General features: G+C 39.6%; 1 protein-coding gene across 2 annotated transcripts in view; it reads right to left on the bottom strand.

The window, feature by feature from the left end:
- Window positions 1-8,287: 8,287 nt before the first annotated feature.
- NISCH (nischarin) overlaps window positions 8,288-13,482 on the bottom strand; it is a 47,525-nt gene continuing 42,330 nt past the window's right edge. The window contains exons 20-21 of one of the 2 annotated variants that reach the window (XM_067568115.1): window positions 10,762-10,923; window positions 8,288-9,437 (exon numbers count right to left, since the gene is read on the bottom strand). In XM_067568115.1, coding sequence (XP_067424216.1) covers window positions 9,064-9,437; window positions 10,762-10,923 — 536 coding nt within the window. In that variant the 3' untranslated portion in view covers window positions 8,288-9,063. Of the gene's footprint in view, window positions 9,693-10,761; window positions 10,924-13,482 lie in introns of both variants that reach the window. The other variant, XM_067568114.1, reaches the window with a different exon arrangement.

Here is a 13,482-nt window from a genome sequence, read left to right as displayed (position 1 = left end):
AAAAAGCTCAGCACACAATAGCTCCTAATGCAACAATGATGGCCAGATTTCCAGAAGCGCTCAGCACCCACCATGCCACAGGTACAAAAGATGAAACAAGGACCAGTCTTACCGTTTATACTCCTGCCTATCGCTATAGTACCTGATCTACTGCAGTGAAATTCTCTTCGGAGTTACATATATCATGGTCATGGTGCTCCGAGAAGGGCAACGGTTATGCCTTATCAGAGCACAATTCAGTTAAGACAAACAAGTTAAAGGAGGATACACAATCTAAAAGAGACACTGAGCAATTCCATTTTACAGTGACTCGGCATAAGATAAGGGATGAAAAGGTTTTCTTTAAAACCGGACAACATTGCTGCCTCCCAGTGGAACATGTCATTTATTCCAGTTGTTATTCCAGCAGCCTGTGTAAAAACGTGCAGCCCCAATGAGAGAAAACTTTCATTATTTGTTACTACAGGAGTTGGAACAATATAAACAGCTATAGTAACTGGCAAAACTGAACACTTCTGGATTTTGGGAACAGGATCCAATACCTTCCGTCCTGGGTGGTCAGCGGTAATTACCATCAGATAGCAGTCTCAGCCCCATTTCAGAGTGGATAGATGCCAACATCAAAGTGCTCTCTCATCTGTCTCTCATGAGCAGTCTCATTAAAGAGGCCAAAAACTGAATAGAAACAATATTGGCAGGGCAGGGCAAATTACACTACTGCTGCATGTATGTGATATGGGTAAATGAGAGTCTCTGCCTGTAGTAATTTCTATGTGGCTGAACTGACAACACCCGCAAAAAATATTTCAATCTAACCAACCGATTAGCCAGCAGTAGTGATGGGAGACATCTTTTGCCTGAGACACTGCAGGTGAACTCTGGTGGTGTGAACACAACCATCATTTCTATTGTCAGCTAACTCCTAACAATAGCCGACTCAATCAGTGCTACTTCCATTTTTGGATCTATTAAAAAGTCCACCAAAGGTATGGACAGACACCTAAATACCTTCTCAAGCAAATACCTCAGGAAAATACAAGGTGTTAAATAAAATGAATGTATTACAATTTCTGAGATTTGTCAGAGTTCAATGACTTTGTTAGCCAGAAAGAAGATGGAGATGTCTGGGACACGTGCTAAGAATGAAGCCAGACCATCTGCCATGACTGGCGTGCCTTTGTGCAGCTGAAGGAACACACAAAAGGGGCCAACCAAGAGAACCCCTCTATCAAACAATACTTAGAAAGGAAAAACTTATAGGACTTAACATTAAAGACATGGAAAGAGTAGTCTAGGAAGGGCAAGGGTGGCAGAGCCTTGTTCATTCCCTAAGAGACATTTGAGAGCACTACAAGGATTCAGAAATTCAGATAAAAAGACTGCAATCAAGAAATGTGCACTGTCCTCATTCAAACATTTCCAATTCCTTCCCCACACCTGCAAGTTTAAAAATGGGTGTGTGTATTTATCTTGGGAAGCATTGTTCTCCTGGAGGTTGAAGAAACAGAAGCGCTAGTCAAGGGCCTGATTATCCCCCAAGATTAGCATGTCTAGTGATTAGGTCACCAGACTGGGGCTTGGGAGAGCTGGCTTCAATTTCCATCTCTGCCACCGACTTCCTGTGCAGGTCACTTAATCTACCCTATGCCTCATCTCCCACCCATACAATGGAGATAATACTTCTCTGCCTTCCAAAGGCATCGTGAGGATAAAATGGGAGTTAGACATCTAAATTCCTTTGAGGATCTGGGCCTTAGTAAGTGTCAGGTGCTTAGATACAAGAGTGATGAGAACCACATAAATATACAAATAGATAGGGGAGGGGTCTCCTCTCTCACTGACTTCAGTGGGAGAGGAGAATGCTCCATACCCCCAAAGTTGCAGGCAACTATATTCAGGAGGCCTTTGATATTTATCCTATAGGCTCTCTGTCAGCCACCCATCTAATTTTTCTTACCCATAACTGAGTGAATGAAACAAGCCGAGCACTATAACTGTTGAGAAGGCAACGGCTGTTAGTTGACATTCATTTTGTAAATACGATAAATGGCGAGTTCCTGGGTTTTAGTTAAGTAACTGAATGCACCTCAACTGGAAAGTAAATGTTTCTAACAAAGGCAAGATATGTAGTAATGTCTACTAAGCTGCCACACACTCACATCCATCTATATTTTAACACACTTGGTCACAAGCCTTCTTTTGTAAAGTGTTTGCAGTTAGCTTGGGCAATTTCCTGCTATTGAAATCTTTTGTTTACGCAATCTTGACTGAAATTATAGACAACCAAGACAAATGATTTACCATTCACTCTATCATACCATGTGGCTTTTTTGGGGGTTGCAAATTATTTTAAATCAGTGGAAAGAAATAAACATCCTTATTATGCTCTTTGGAAAAACAAATTCTATTTGCTCCGAATCATATAAATGCCTAGATGACTGTGGGACTGAAAAGGTACTGTTAAAGGGTACAATCAGCCAAGCCACAAGTACTGTGTAGGAGAACAGGGCCTACTCTACCACAGAAGCTTGAAGTTTCTAGAGGAAGCAAAATTCCCTTGTGGCTATTGGTTACAAGAGCAGAGCGTGATTTTGCAAGGGACTTGTTTTCCTTTTTGGCCAGTTAGAAGGGGAGGGCATTTCAGTCTGCTTAGGACAGCAAAATAAAAGAGGTCGGAGAGTGACTTGGAGAGAGGGTTTCTCTCTCTTTCACACACACATAAAAGCAACTGCCTTATTCCAAGCAGCTGAGCAGTGCCTGTACTGACCTCCCTTTGGAGCAAAAAGTGACTCAGGAGGAAATTAACTAGGCTCACATCTTGTCAATTCAAGTAGCTCAGGAGCAGCATGACACTTGCAGTAGAAATATTGGCAAGTGAATGCTGTCAGTTCAGGCCTACTTCTCCCCATGGCCTACACCCAGGTCCTTTACACACACACTAAAATCTCTCTCTGCTCGAGTGAGTGCCAGCCACATGTTCCCATCTAACAGCCTCATTTCGTGAACTTTCTAACCCAGCAGGTAATGTTATGAATCTGGGATTGTCAAAGCAGCCTAGGAGAGTTAGACACTCAACTCCCACTGAAATTCAACGGGACTCCCTTAGGCTGCTTTGAAAACCCCAGCTCAAGCAACCACCAGCTCAAGTCAGCATGAGACACTAGTTTATTCGATTCCCTAACTGTAGTGCAGCGCTCCATGACTGTGCTGTATGATAATGAGTAGGGATGGAGACACTTGATAATATATCTGGCTACAGCAGCAAGTGGTCTGCCATGGACTCGGCTGAAACGAAAAGCTAATACACTATGGTTCAGCTGCTTGGCTCATGCTCGACATGGAGCTGGAAGTAGTGCTGCTCAATTGAAACAACACAGCAACTTCCAGGAGGCCACCTGTGTGTGGCCATCTCAGGTCAATGAGAGGAATGCGAAATATTTAATTAACACTCAAGTTTCCTAGAGCTCCTCTCTGGCTCTCATCTCACAAGAACCCTAGGAGCATTTCAGTAGCTATGGGCTCTCTCCTGGAGGTAATCTGCAAATCCCTTTTGATCTCTGCCCGCTATTTTTAAGTTTCCTCCCTTGTTGCTTTTCCACTGCAGTAAACGCTATCCTGGGTAGGTCTGACACAGCTTGACATCACTGCCCCACCGTGCACCTATTTGAGGACTGGGTTGCTAGCAGGCGATACATAGGGCTCCCTCAGTCTCAGCCTGCTTTGAAGCACCCTAGATAGTATTAGGGATATTGGGGTAGAAATCATAACCCTGAAGAGTTTAAACTTTCTAGGGGGCACGGTAAATAGCTCAACTACATAGATATACCAGCCTGGAAATTACATTAGATCTGCTACTAACAGATCAATCTGTGCATGCATAGCATAGATCCAAGAGATGTTTTAAAAACATTATTTTAGGAAGAGAAGAATTACCATGCAGGATAGGTCCGTGTAGTCCAGCATCCTGCCTCTGACAATGGAAGGCGTGAGAACCTCACAGGAGGCAGATGTGGGAGATATTCTGCCTCTGACATAGATCTCATCCTGTTCGCTAACAGAAACTACTTAAGCCCTGAAGCACAAGGTTTTACATCCCTTCCCAAATGTTGTGTCATTAGGACAGCTCTGGATACTCTTATTACTCATATAAAGTGTTCATCCCTTTATGAATCTTGCTAAGTTCGCAGCCTCAGTAACTTCCTGTGACGAACGCCACATTCTAACTATAGATGGTGTGAAAGTATTTATCCTTTTAATTTACTGCCACCTTGTTGTATTATGAGACACAGAGCTGATGCTCTGGATGTGCCTTCTTTAGACTACTTGTTATTCTATACATTTTATCATATCGCCTCTTAATTCACTTCCTTTCTAAGTTAAACAACAACTGAAGATGAATTAATTGAGTCTTTGGGATTAATCAGATAAAATTTAAACTCAGAGGCAGGATGGTCAGCTGGAATGGCGCAGACATACTATAAAAGTGGATATGGCACAGATGGGAAGTTATGGGGATATAACCAGCACTGTAAAATTTCACCCTGAAACAGGAGAGACAAAGTTCAGGTCAGGACAACGTGGACTATTTTCCTTCGGTCATTAAAATGTGCTCGAAAGAAGATTCATTTAGATGCATATTTTTACAGTTATAATACATATGAGAAGTTAAAAATTATCATGGCTCAGTTGACCACCAAAATTGGTGGGGCTGTACCAATTTACACCAGCTGTGGATCCAGCCCGTACAATTTAGGTAAGATAGTCTTGGGAAACCATTTTCCCTCAGAAATGGGTAATTTTCTTTTACCGATACCTTTGTGCTCTCATAGCTTGTACCACCAATCTGAACACTGTCTCAGCAGCATAACAAGTGGTACCTACTATAGTCAAATTAGGGTAGAAAAAACATCACAAAAGGAGCCTGCAAAACTCCACACTGAAATTTAGCCCCAAGGGGTAAAGGATATTTGTTTTGAACTCCCACACATGCTTAAAACGCAGTTTTATTTTGCAGGCCATCTTTTATACCAACTACATGCAAGATGCTTTCAGAGAGATAAGAGGCTTTGAAGGAGAATAGGAATGGAGTTGATAAGTGCAGAGATGAACTGTGCCCTAGGCATTATGTGATACGAACACAGAGAATGATGTGCAACAGGACACACAAGAGGCTGGTGCTAGTTGAGTGAAGGGAGTGGAACAGAAACAAATGCTCTGATCCTGTAGTTGAATCAGCATGAACAGTTCCTGACACCCCCACAAAGCCCCAGTGATTTTAAGGGTGCTCTTCATGGGCAGAAGGGTCCATGTAAAGCAAATCCAATTGCAGGATTAGAGCCAAAGTCAGAGGGGAGCAAAAGAAAATGCTTGGCATGAGATTTTAGAAAACAAAACCAAGAGGAGTAATAATGAACTAAATCCCAAAGTGAATGAAGAGCTGGTTGAGATGGTTAAGGATGGAAGACGCTTTAATACACACGACATGGCACTTCCTTTTTCTTGCTGAACAAACAAATGAAAATATTTTATTAGAAAAACGTTATGCAATTTACAGATCATGCACTCAGCTCCCCAAATTGGGTAAATACATCTACGTGATTTGAGAAAAGTGGCAATATTTGTCCAATAAATTATTTAACTACTTCTGCCCCTGAAGAGATGGACAGTCAATCTGAAGTGAGTACAAAGATCCTGAGGAGGAATCCTACTCTTTTTTACTATTTCCATGATTGCTAGTTTGACCCAGCTAGGGAGTGTGGATTTTAAAGTTTTGCAGCCCTTGGTCTCTCTGTATTATATGACAGCATGAACATTAGATTTTCCAAGGTGTGGAATCTGGATCAGATCATATTTGATTGTTTCAACATTCAGGCAATTAATGTATTGACTTCCTCTAGACAGATAGGTTCCATGACAGGAAGGCAAGCTGTTCTGTTTTTGAGCTAATTAAGCACATCTGACCCACAGGACAAGAGCTTGTGAATAGCAAGATGGAGTTTTCTGCTTAGAATTTTGAGTCACATGTACACAAGGAGTGTAAAGAAAAAACAAATCCCCACATCCCAACTAAGCAGGAAGAATTATGAGCAATTCCTTCCAAGCACACAAAGTGCATCTCATCAGTATTATAACAGCTATTATTCGTGCTAGTCGCAGTCAAATGCCCCAATCAGACTCAGGACCCCCTTGTGGTAGGAAATCCTGAAAATTCAAGGAGACAAGCATTTTCCAGGCCAGTATTTTGCATTGCTTGTAGCAAAACTACCTGATAATAAAAAGACCATTCTGTATGTCCCGTCCCCCCGGGATGAGCGGCTGTTTCCAACAGAACAATTTCCATGTCATACTCTAGCTATTACTTTTGGCTGACTGTGGAGAATTTTGAACTAAAGGATCTAACAGAAGTGCACAGCACCAGAGAAGCTTCTTCAAGATGCCATTCCCTTCACATTTGCTTAATTTTAGTTTTTAAAATGAATGATTCCTGAAAAATAAGTCGGTATATGGTAAAACATCTACTTATTTGCATTCACTTTCCAGCATGTTTCAGGCCACGGTGTTGCTTTTAGGAGACCTCTACCTATAAACACTCTTCCTTCTTCATTTTAGCATAGGTAAAAACAGGTGCTTTCATTCACATGGCCACAAATCTAGAGTAACTCCAGTAAAGTCACTCTGTATTTACTTTGGTTTAAAACAGCAGACTCTGGCCCTTATACTTGTATACAAGTCATCCGTTAGACTTTTCTATGAAGTATCTGCAAGACAGACCTTTTTTTAGTTGCCCTAAAGGCAAATATTTTCAGAAGAACCCAAGTCACAATTTTAAATGTACCTTAGGAGCATAATTCTCATTGGAAGTCAACTGGACTTCAACACCATTGAAAATTTTACCTCTAGAAGAAGGAGGTATTTTTTGTATAAAGGCAGCAAAGCTTAGAAGACTACGAAATGATATTAGAGGTCAATGTATATTAATTTCTGACTTATTTAAGTAGGAGAGATGTCTTACTTTCCTGAAGAGTTTGGAGCCACAGGGCAGTCTCCTTTGGCAGAAGGTTCAGACCCACAATTGGTTAATTCAGTCCGTAGTTTAGGGATGCTCCTGAACTTGCTCATTGATGCTAAGCTCTTACATGGCAGCCAGTAACGCTTCCCAGTTGGCTAGGAGACTCTGTCCCATCCGGTGTATGATGACCTGGCCTCAGTTATTCACGCCTTCGTCAGCTCTCAGCTGGACTATGGCACTGCAATATACCTAGGAACAAAGCCTTCTGCGCTTAGGAAGCTCCAGCTGGTACACATCTCTATAGCAACATGTGCTACTGCAAATACATCAACTCTGTCCTCTGCTCCCTACATTGGCTTCCCATAGAATATCACAACTGATATCAAGGTCTCGGTCATTATCTTCAAGGCACTCAATGGTCTGGACTCAGGATATCTAAAAAACCGACTGAAGCTCTGAGATGAAGACTGTAGTTAACAACTTTGCTCCTCTGGCACAATGGGTAAAGCCTGTCTGTTCACGAGAGGACACTTTATCGGGGGCCAGTCCAAGGTTGTAGAATGAACTCCCACAGGAACTAAGGACCAGTGAGAAACCTCACTACATTTTCCGCTAAGTGCAAGGCACCTTTCTTTGACCTTTCCTTCTCCAACATAAACATATAGCAATATATGCTTATATCATAAAAAATATTCCAAAACAAAATTCTCCCCCCAAAATGCGACAGATGCTAGTAAAGTTAACGCACTACAGGAAGGCGCTCAGATACTACAGTGATGAGCGCAGCGGTATAAGAATGTATACAAAACAGTCTTGCTATAAATCAGAAGCACTTACTTAGAATCATCACCAAAACAATTGGCTATACTTTTAGAGATTTAGGGCCAGAGACTCAGGCCTGGTCTACACTTACCTGGTGATCCAGCGGCAGTCGATGGGAGTTACGCAAGCTACGCAGAGTAGCTTGTGTAACTCCCATCGACTGCTGTGCTTCCCTTCTGCGCGGCATCTTCACTGCACTGCGCCACTTGAGGTAGTGGTTTTACAGCATCGACTTCTGGATCGATTGAGCGGGTCTTCACTGACTGCTCAATCAATCCAGAAAGGTCGATCTGATGGTGGCGACTTTGCCACCATCAGTGTAGACATTCCCTCAGTCAATCTAAACTGGCATAGCTCTATAGTAGTCACTGCAGCTATGCTACTTTACACTATTTTGCAAATGCTTGAAAGAATCAGCGTGAATAAAGAAATAAGAAAACAAGTCAGGGAAACAAATTGTGTCAAATTTCACTTTATTGGTATTGAGAAAGTAGGCAACAGAAACAACACTTGGTGCTCAGAGGTACAAATTCTTTGCTGACAAAATGTTAGTATATCAATGCTGGGCACTCTTCATTTCCATGATGGTAGCAAACTGATTAATCTTTTTACCAATCTGTAATGAAAAACAGTGCCATGGACCTATAATTTCAGATGAAAATGTAGCATTTACTTGTGGTTTATCCAGGTAACTTTTGCTACTAGGTTCATGATTAGCAGCAAGCAATTAAATCTGACCTCAAAAAGACAAAATGTAAAAGTGTTTGTAAAGTCATTAAATAATGTGTTAGCAGCATACCCAATAAAATACATCTTGTACAAATACCATTGCACTTTTAACATATCACAATCATTTTTCTTACAATTATTTACACAATATGATTTGTATAGAACAGCTAGATTAATATATACTGAAAATAGTGGAAACAGTAATAGCCCTAGACAATGTCTAGTGTTGACTCCTTTTGTTCCATACAGTTTCCCAGGATGCTTCATGAAAATTGTGTACATATACTATTGCATAAAAATAGAATTTACAAAAAGCTTAATTCCCAGCTAACACTTCAGAAGGTTATACTGTATTACCATATTAAATTGTTCACTGCACAAGGGAACCATAATGACAATGGAGTCCAGCATCAGCCTGACTGAGTTTTGAGAGAATTCCAGAAGTCCTGCTTATTCAAATACTGTGCTTTACTTCACATTCCAATCAATTAGCTGTGCGACAATTACCCAGTGAGTTCCAAAGGCAGCTCCCTACCACATAAGATCTCCCACTGTCTTGCAAGCAGTGAGATTAGTTTCTCACGGCTTTCTGCACTTGGGATAAAGATGTACCACTGGATCTCTCTATTCCCTCTGCTTTCATATTTCGTATTTACCTTTGGGGCAGTGAAAGTCTCTCCAAAGTGATCCAGTGTTAGGTTCTGCATGAGATCTTGGTTCTGAACATCATCAAACACAAACGTGAGGGCCTGTGGATATGTCTGATAGCCCATAAGCACTCTATCTAAATCCCGGATTCGTCTTCCATCTGTGAGCTGATATTTGTCTTTCTGTGGTGGTTCCTTTGCAAATTCAGGTAGCGGGTAACTGATATAATCTTCATTGAAAAGGAACAAATCAGAGCTGGTTAAAATGAGTGTTTTAGGCTGAAGTGAACTATTGGCTTGAGCAATTCCTTCTACATGATTCACTTGAAATGCCAACACATACAGAAGGATATTTAGAGACCGGTGGTTAGACAAACTGTCCATCTTCTCTGCCACTAGAAAAGCAAGGTCCCCAATTTCCTCTTCATTGGGATATATAAACTTTACTTTACTAGAGTGAATAAGTTCATAATTCTCCATTTTGCCTGCAAGCACAAATATACATTAATTGTACTTTACACTTGATATTACACAATGCTTCCCTGATGCGTGTGGCTAAACATTAGATCCTTTGACAGAGTTTGCTGCAGCTGGAATAACTCAAATTTAGCATTTATTTATACACAGTTTTTATTTGTATAAAATATATGAATATATTCCAATTGCATGTCTCTACTGGATTTCTCATCTGCCTCTTACATCATCAACGATTTTCAGTTCAGTTCCAATTACAGAATCTTTATTAGTGGTGGTGGTGTAAGAGGCAGAAAAAAACAGCAGGATTCTCATGTCACAGATAGTATTTGCCTTGCTGGTAGCTGGGGGGTTAGGGAATCAAATCAATTTTTGAGTTATAAACTGATTGAATCCAGTACAGAATTACTGAGAACACAAATATGAAATCCCATATTATTGCTTACGGGTCTATCATATACAGCTGTAAGTAAAATGCTTCAGACCAGATTTAAGCAACTATTTTAAGAAAGCTTTTAAGGAAATCACCACAAGCATTATCAAAGAATTCAGCTTTATTTAGAGAACCTTTCTGCTAAAATTTAGAAATCTAGATAAAAGCAGAGTTATCACTGGACATTTTAATGGTTGAAAGTACAAATTTAACATGTTAAAAATCCCTTAAATCTAACCTAATCTGTCATTATCATTGCTCCATGACCTTTACAGACCAAAAAGGTTCCTCTCCCTGCAGGTGTTAAGAGCTATAAATTATAAGCCTAATCTATAAATAAAAGCCACACCTGTGGATGGCCCAAAAATTGTGTAAGGGATGTAATTTATTGGATTCTATAAAAGGAGAAGGTATATTATCATCTTGTCTCCCTCCCTCTATGAAAAAGTATTTGAAATTAAACACTTCTGTTCAGATAGGGACAGTCTAAGGTAAACTCACACAGGACTTCAAGTGCAAGTAGAACTGAGTTAACAGGAAGCAAATATAATCACTGCATAAAATCTTTCATTCTGGGATTGTTAAAAACACCACTCATTACACAGTATTTTATGTACTAACCTAAGAGCGTCGAATGGACCATTTACCTGTGTTTTTATTCCCAAATTCTGAGTAGAAGTCCTTATCTACTGGTTCTGGTGAAGGTGTGCGTGCCAGCAATGACAGCACTGTCATGAGGTGCTGTATAAAGGCATGAGTGCTGTAACTGTCTCTGGTTAGGCAGGTTACTATATGATCTGCAGAGTGTCCTGGAAAAGACAGAAGAACATAAGCCACTTACATATCTATTTGCAGCTTTACTACAACTTCAGCAGATGTTCATCCAACACTACAGAAAATTTCCTGTAGTGACTGATTTGAGATGTATCTTTATTTGGTTAATTAGGTAGAACTGATCCTCTGACTAAAAGATAAGGAAACCTGCCCAGACCTATTAAAAGATTAGAGCATGCACATTCATAAAGGTATCTTATTTTGGAATAGTAGATGTGAACATTCTGAATTTAGACATTTAACTGCATGAATGCACATTGCTCTGAAAATTTACCTTCAAAAGAAGAGACTCTCAACTTAATTTCTGAAAATATTTTACTTATTGATGTTACAAGGGAACTAAGATTAAAGAAAAAAATCCCTGCCTTTTCAGTTTAATGTGTGCATTTACACTTCCTATAAGGTCACCTACAGCATCTCCTCTTTATGGTCAATTTCCTCATTAGAAGCTCATGGCCAAGTAGAGAGGATATAAGAATGGACATACTGGGTCAGACCAATGATCCACCTAGCCCGATATCCTGTCTTCTGACCATGGCCAATGCCAGATGCTTCAGAGAGAATGAACAGAACAGGGCAATTACTGAATGATCCATCCCCAGTCATTCAATCCCAGTATCTGGTAGTCAGAGATTTAGGGACACAAAGAAAAAACAGGAAAATGTGACTAACTGTCAGGAAGTTTCAAAGGCAAGTTGTAATACCTTAACTCACCTGTTAAATGGACTAGATTTCAAGGTGACAGAATCCCTTTAAACAAAGTGTAAGGACTGGGTTTCAGACTCAAAGTATGCCATAAACTTTGCAGTACGAATTGTAACCTTCAATCTCAAATCTTCATACAACAGTGAAAGCTAAGGACAGAGTTGACAGCTGTAGCCCTAACTTTGGATTTCTTTATTTTGGTGGGTCTCAGGTCCATAACATGAAAATTAATTTTTATGGATTTTTTTTAACCTATCTTGCCTTACTGATAAAAAGTGCTAGATAGGAGTTAGATATTATTATTCTTTGATTGGGTTTGTTTCTAAGAGAACTAAACTATTCTAATATATTGCAGTCCCAAAAAGAGCAGGGGTAAAATTTTCAAAAGCACAAAGGCTATTAAGTCACTTGAGTCCCTTTGACTTTCATTGAGATTTAGCCATCTAAGTACCTACGTCACTTTTCAAAATAGGACAGGTGCTTTTGAAAATGTTGCCCTATGTTAGCTAGAAGTTTAGTTTTTGTCTACCTCTTTTACCTTTGCTGGAGGTCTGTGATGGTGTCACACCACTGAGAGGTGAAAATAGGACATGTCATGCAATCTTAAAAATTGATTGGAAGGATGGAACAGAGGCTTCAAGGCATAAACATTTACAATAATTTCTGGAGACCAAAAGAAAAGATATAAATATTCCATAGGTAGATACTGTTTTAAATTGAGAAATGAAAGCCCAAGATGTTTGACATTTAATAAGTGACTTGGATAAATTCACATTAAAAAACAGAGGGTGCTAACAAACTCTTAAGTATGAAACATTAGGGGAGAATAGTTTACATTTCCCTTGTTTAATAATCCTATTTATCTGGGAAGAGTGTTCAAGCAACATCTGACATCAAACTGTCTCCTGGCAATAGGCACAAACTCCAACAATGGAGTAGAGTCAAGCAATGTTTCATCTATTTCAAAATAGATTTGTGCGCAACTAGATTAAAAAGCTGGATGGTCTCTACTCAGCAAACATGTCAGATAAGCCATTAAAACATAACTTACTTATATTCAATGTTTAGAGTTCGTTACTATCTCCATTTCCATCCATTTAAGTCCTGAGGCAATAGCCAAATGTCATCATTAAACCATCATAAAATCATTTTCTGCTTTTTGTTTGAATGAAGTTATAGCCACAGACACAATAAGCATCACCATTTTATACTAGTTCCTGGTTATTTGCCTACACAATCTTAATTACAGAGGCACTAAGGGTGAAACATTTCCACTACTGCATCACATCAAGGCTACAAGTTGTAATGCGAGCATTACATAACACATGAATATTTCCACTTGTGTAAAGTCATCCACTATGCACACAAATTAAGAAAAACATACTACACATCCACAGTAAACCATTTTCATTCACTGATCTTTTAATCCTTTGAGTGTTTTACACATACATGTTTTAAATTCAAATATTCATCAAAGGGTAAAAAGATCTGAAACATTTAATTGGAGAAAGTTTACTCCTGCCTTCCTCCACTCTTGAATGTTTTATACATGGCCGAAGTGATTATTTTCCCCACATTTTATTTCACTTAAGATGAGGGAAATGTAAAATTTCACACTCCAAAATTATTTGTGCACCATAAGCCACTGGAAGTGGACAGCATTTCATCCATGCTTATTTATACAGTAGTACCAGTGTGACATCATAAATGTTAACATATTGGAAATGTGTTAATTACAAAAAGACAGCAAAATAACATGGTCCTCTGTAACAAGAGTAAAGTGAAGACAGAGATAAATTTAAGATGACAGTAGTATCTGCAACAAGAAA

Source organism: Emydura macquarii, unplaced genomic scaffold (assembly GCF_026122565.2).
Source record: "Emydura macquarii macquarii isolate MOO-44397 ecotype Brisbane River unplaced genomic scaffold, CSIRO-AGI_Emac_v2 contig_2846, whole genome shotgun sequence".
Classification (NCBI taxonomy): Eukaryota; Metazoa; Chordata; order Testudines; family Chelidae; genus Emydura; species Emydura macquarii.
This window is presented reverse-complemented; position numbering and strand designations above follow the sequence as displayed.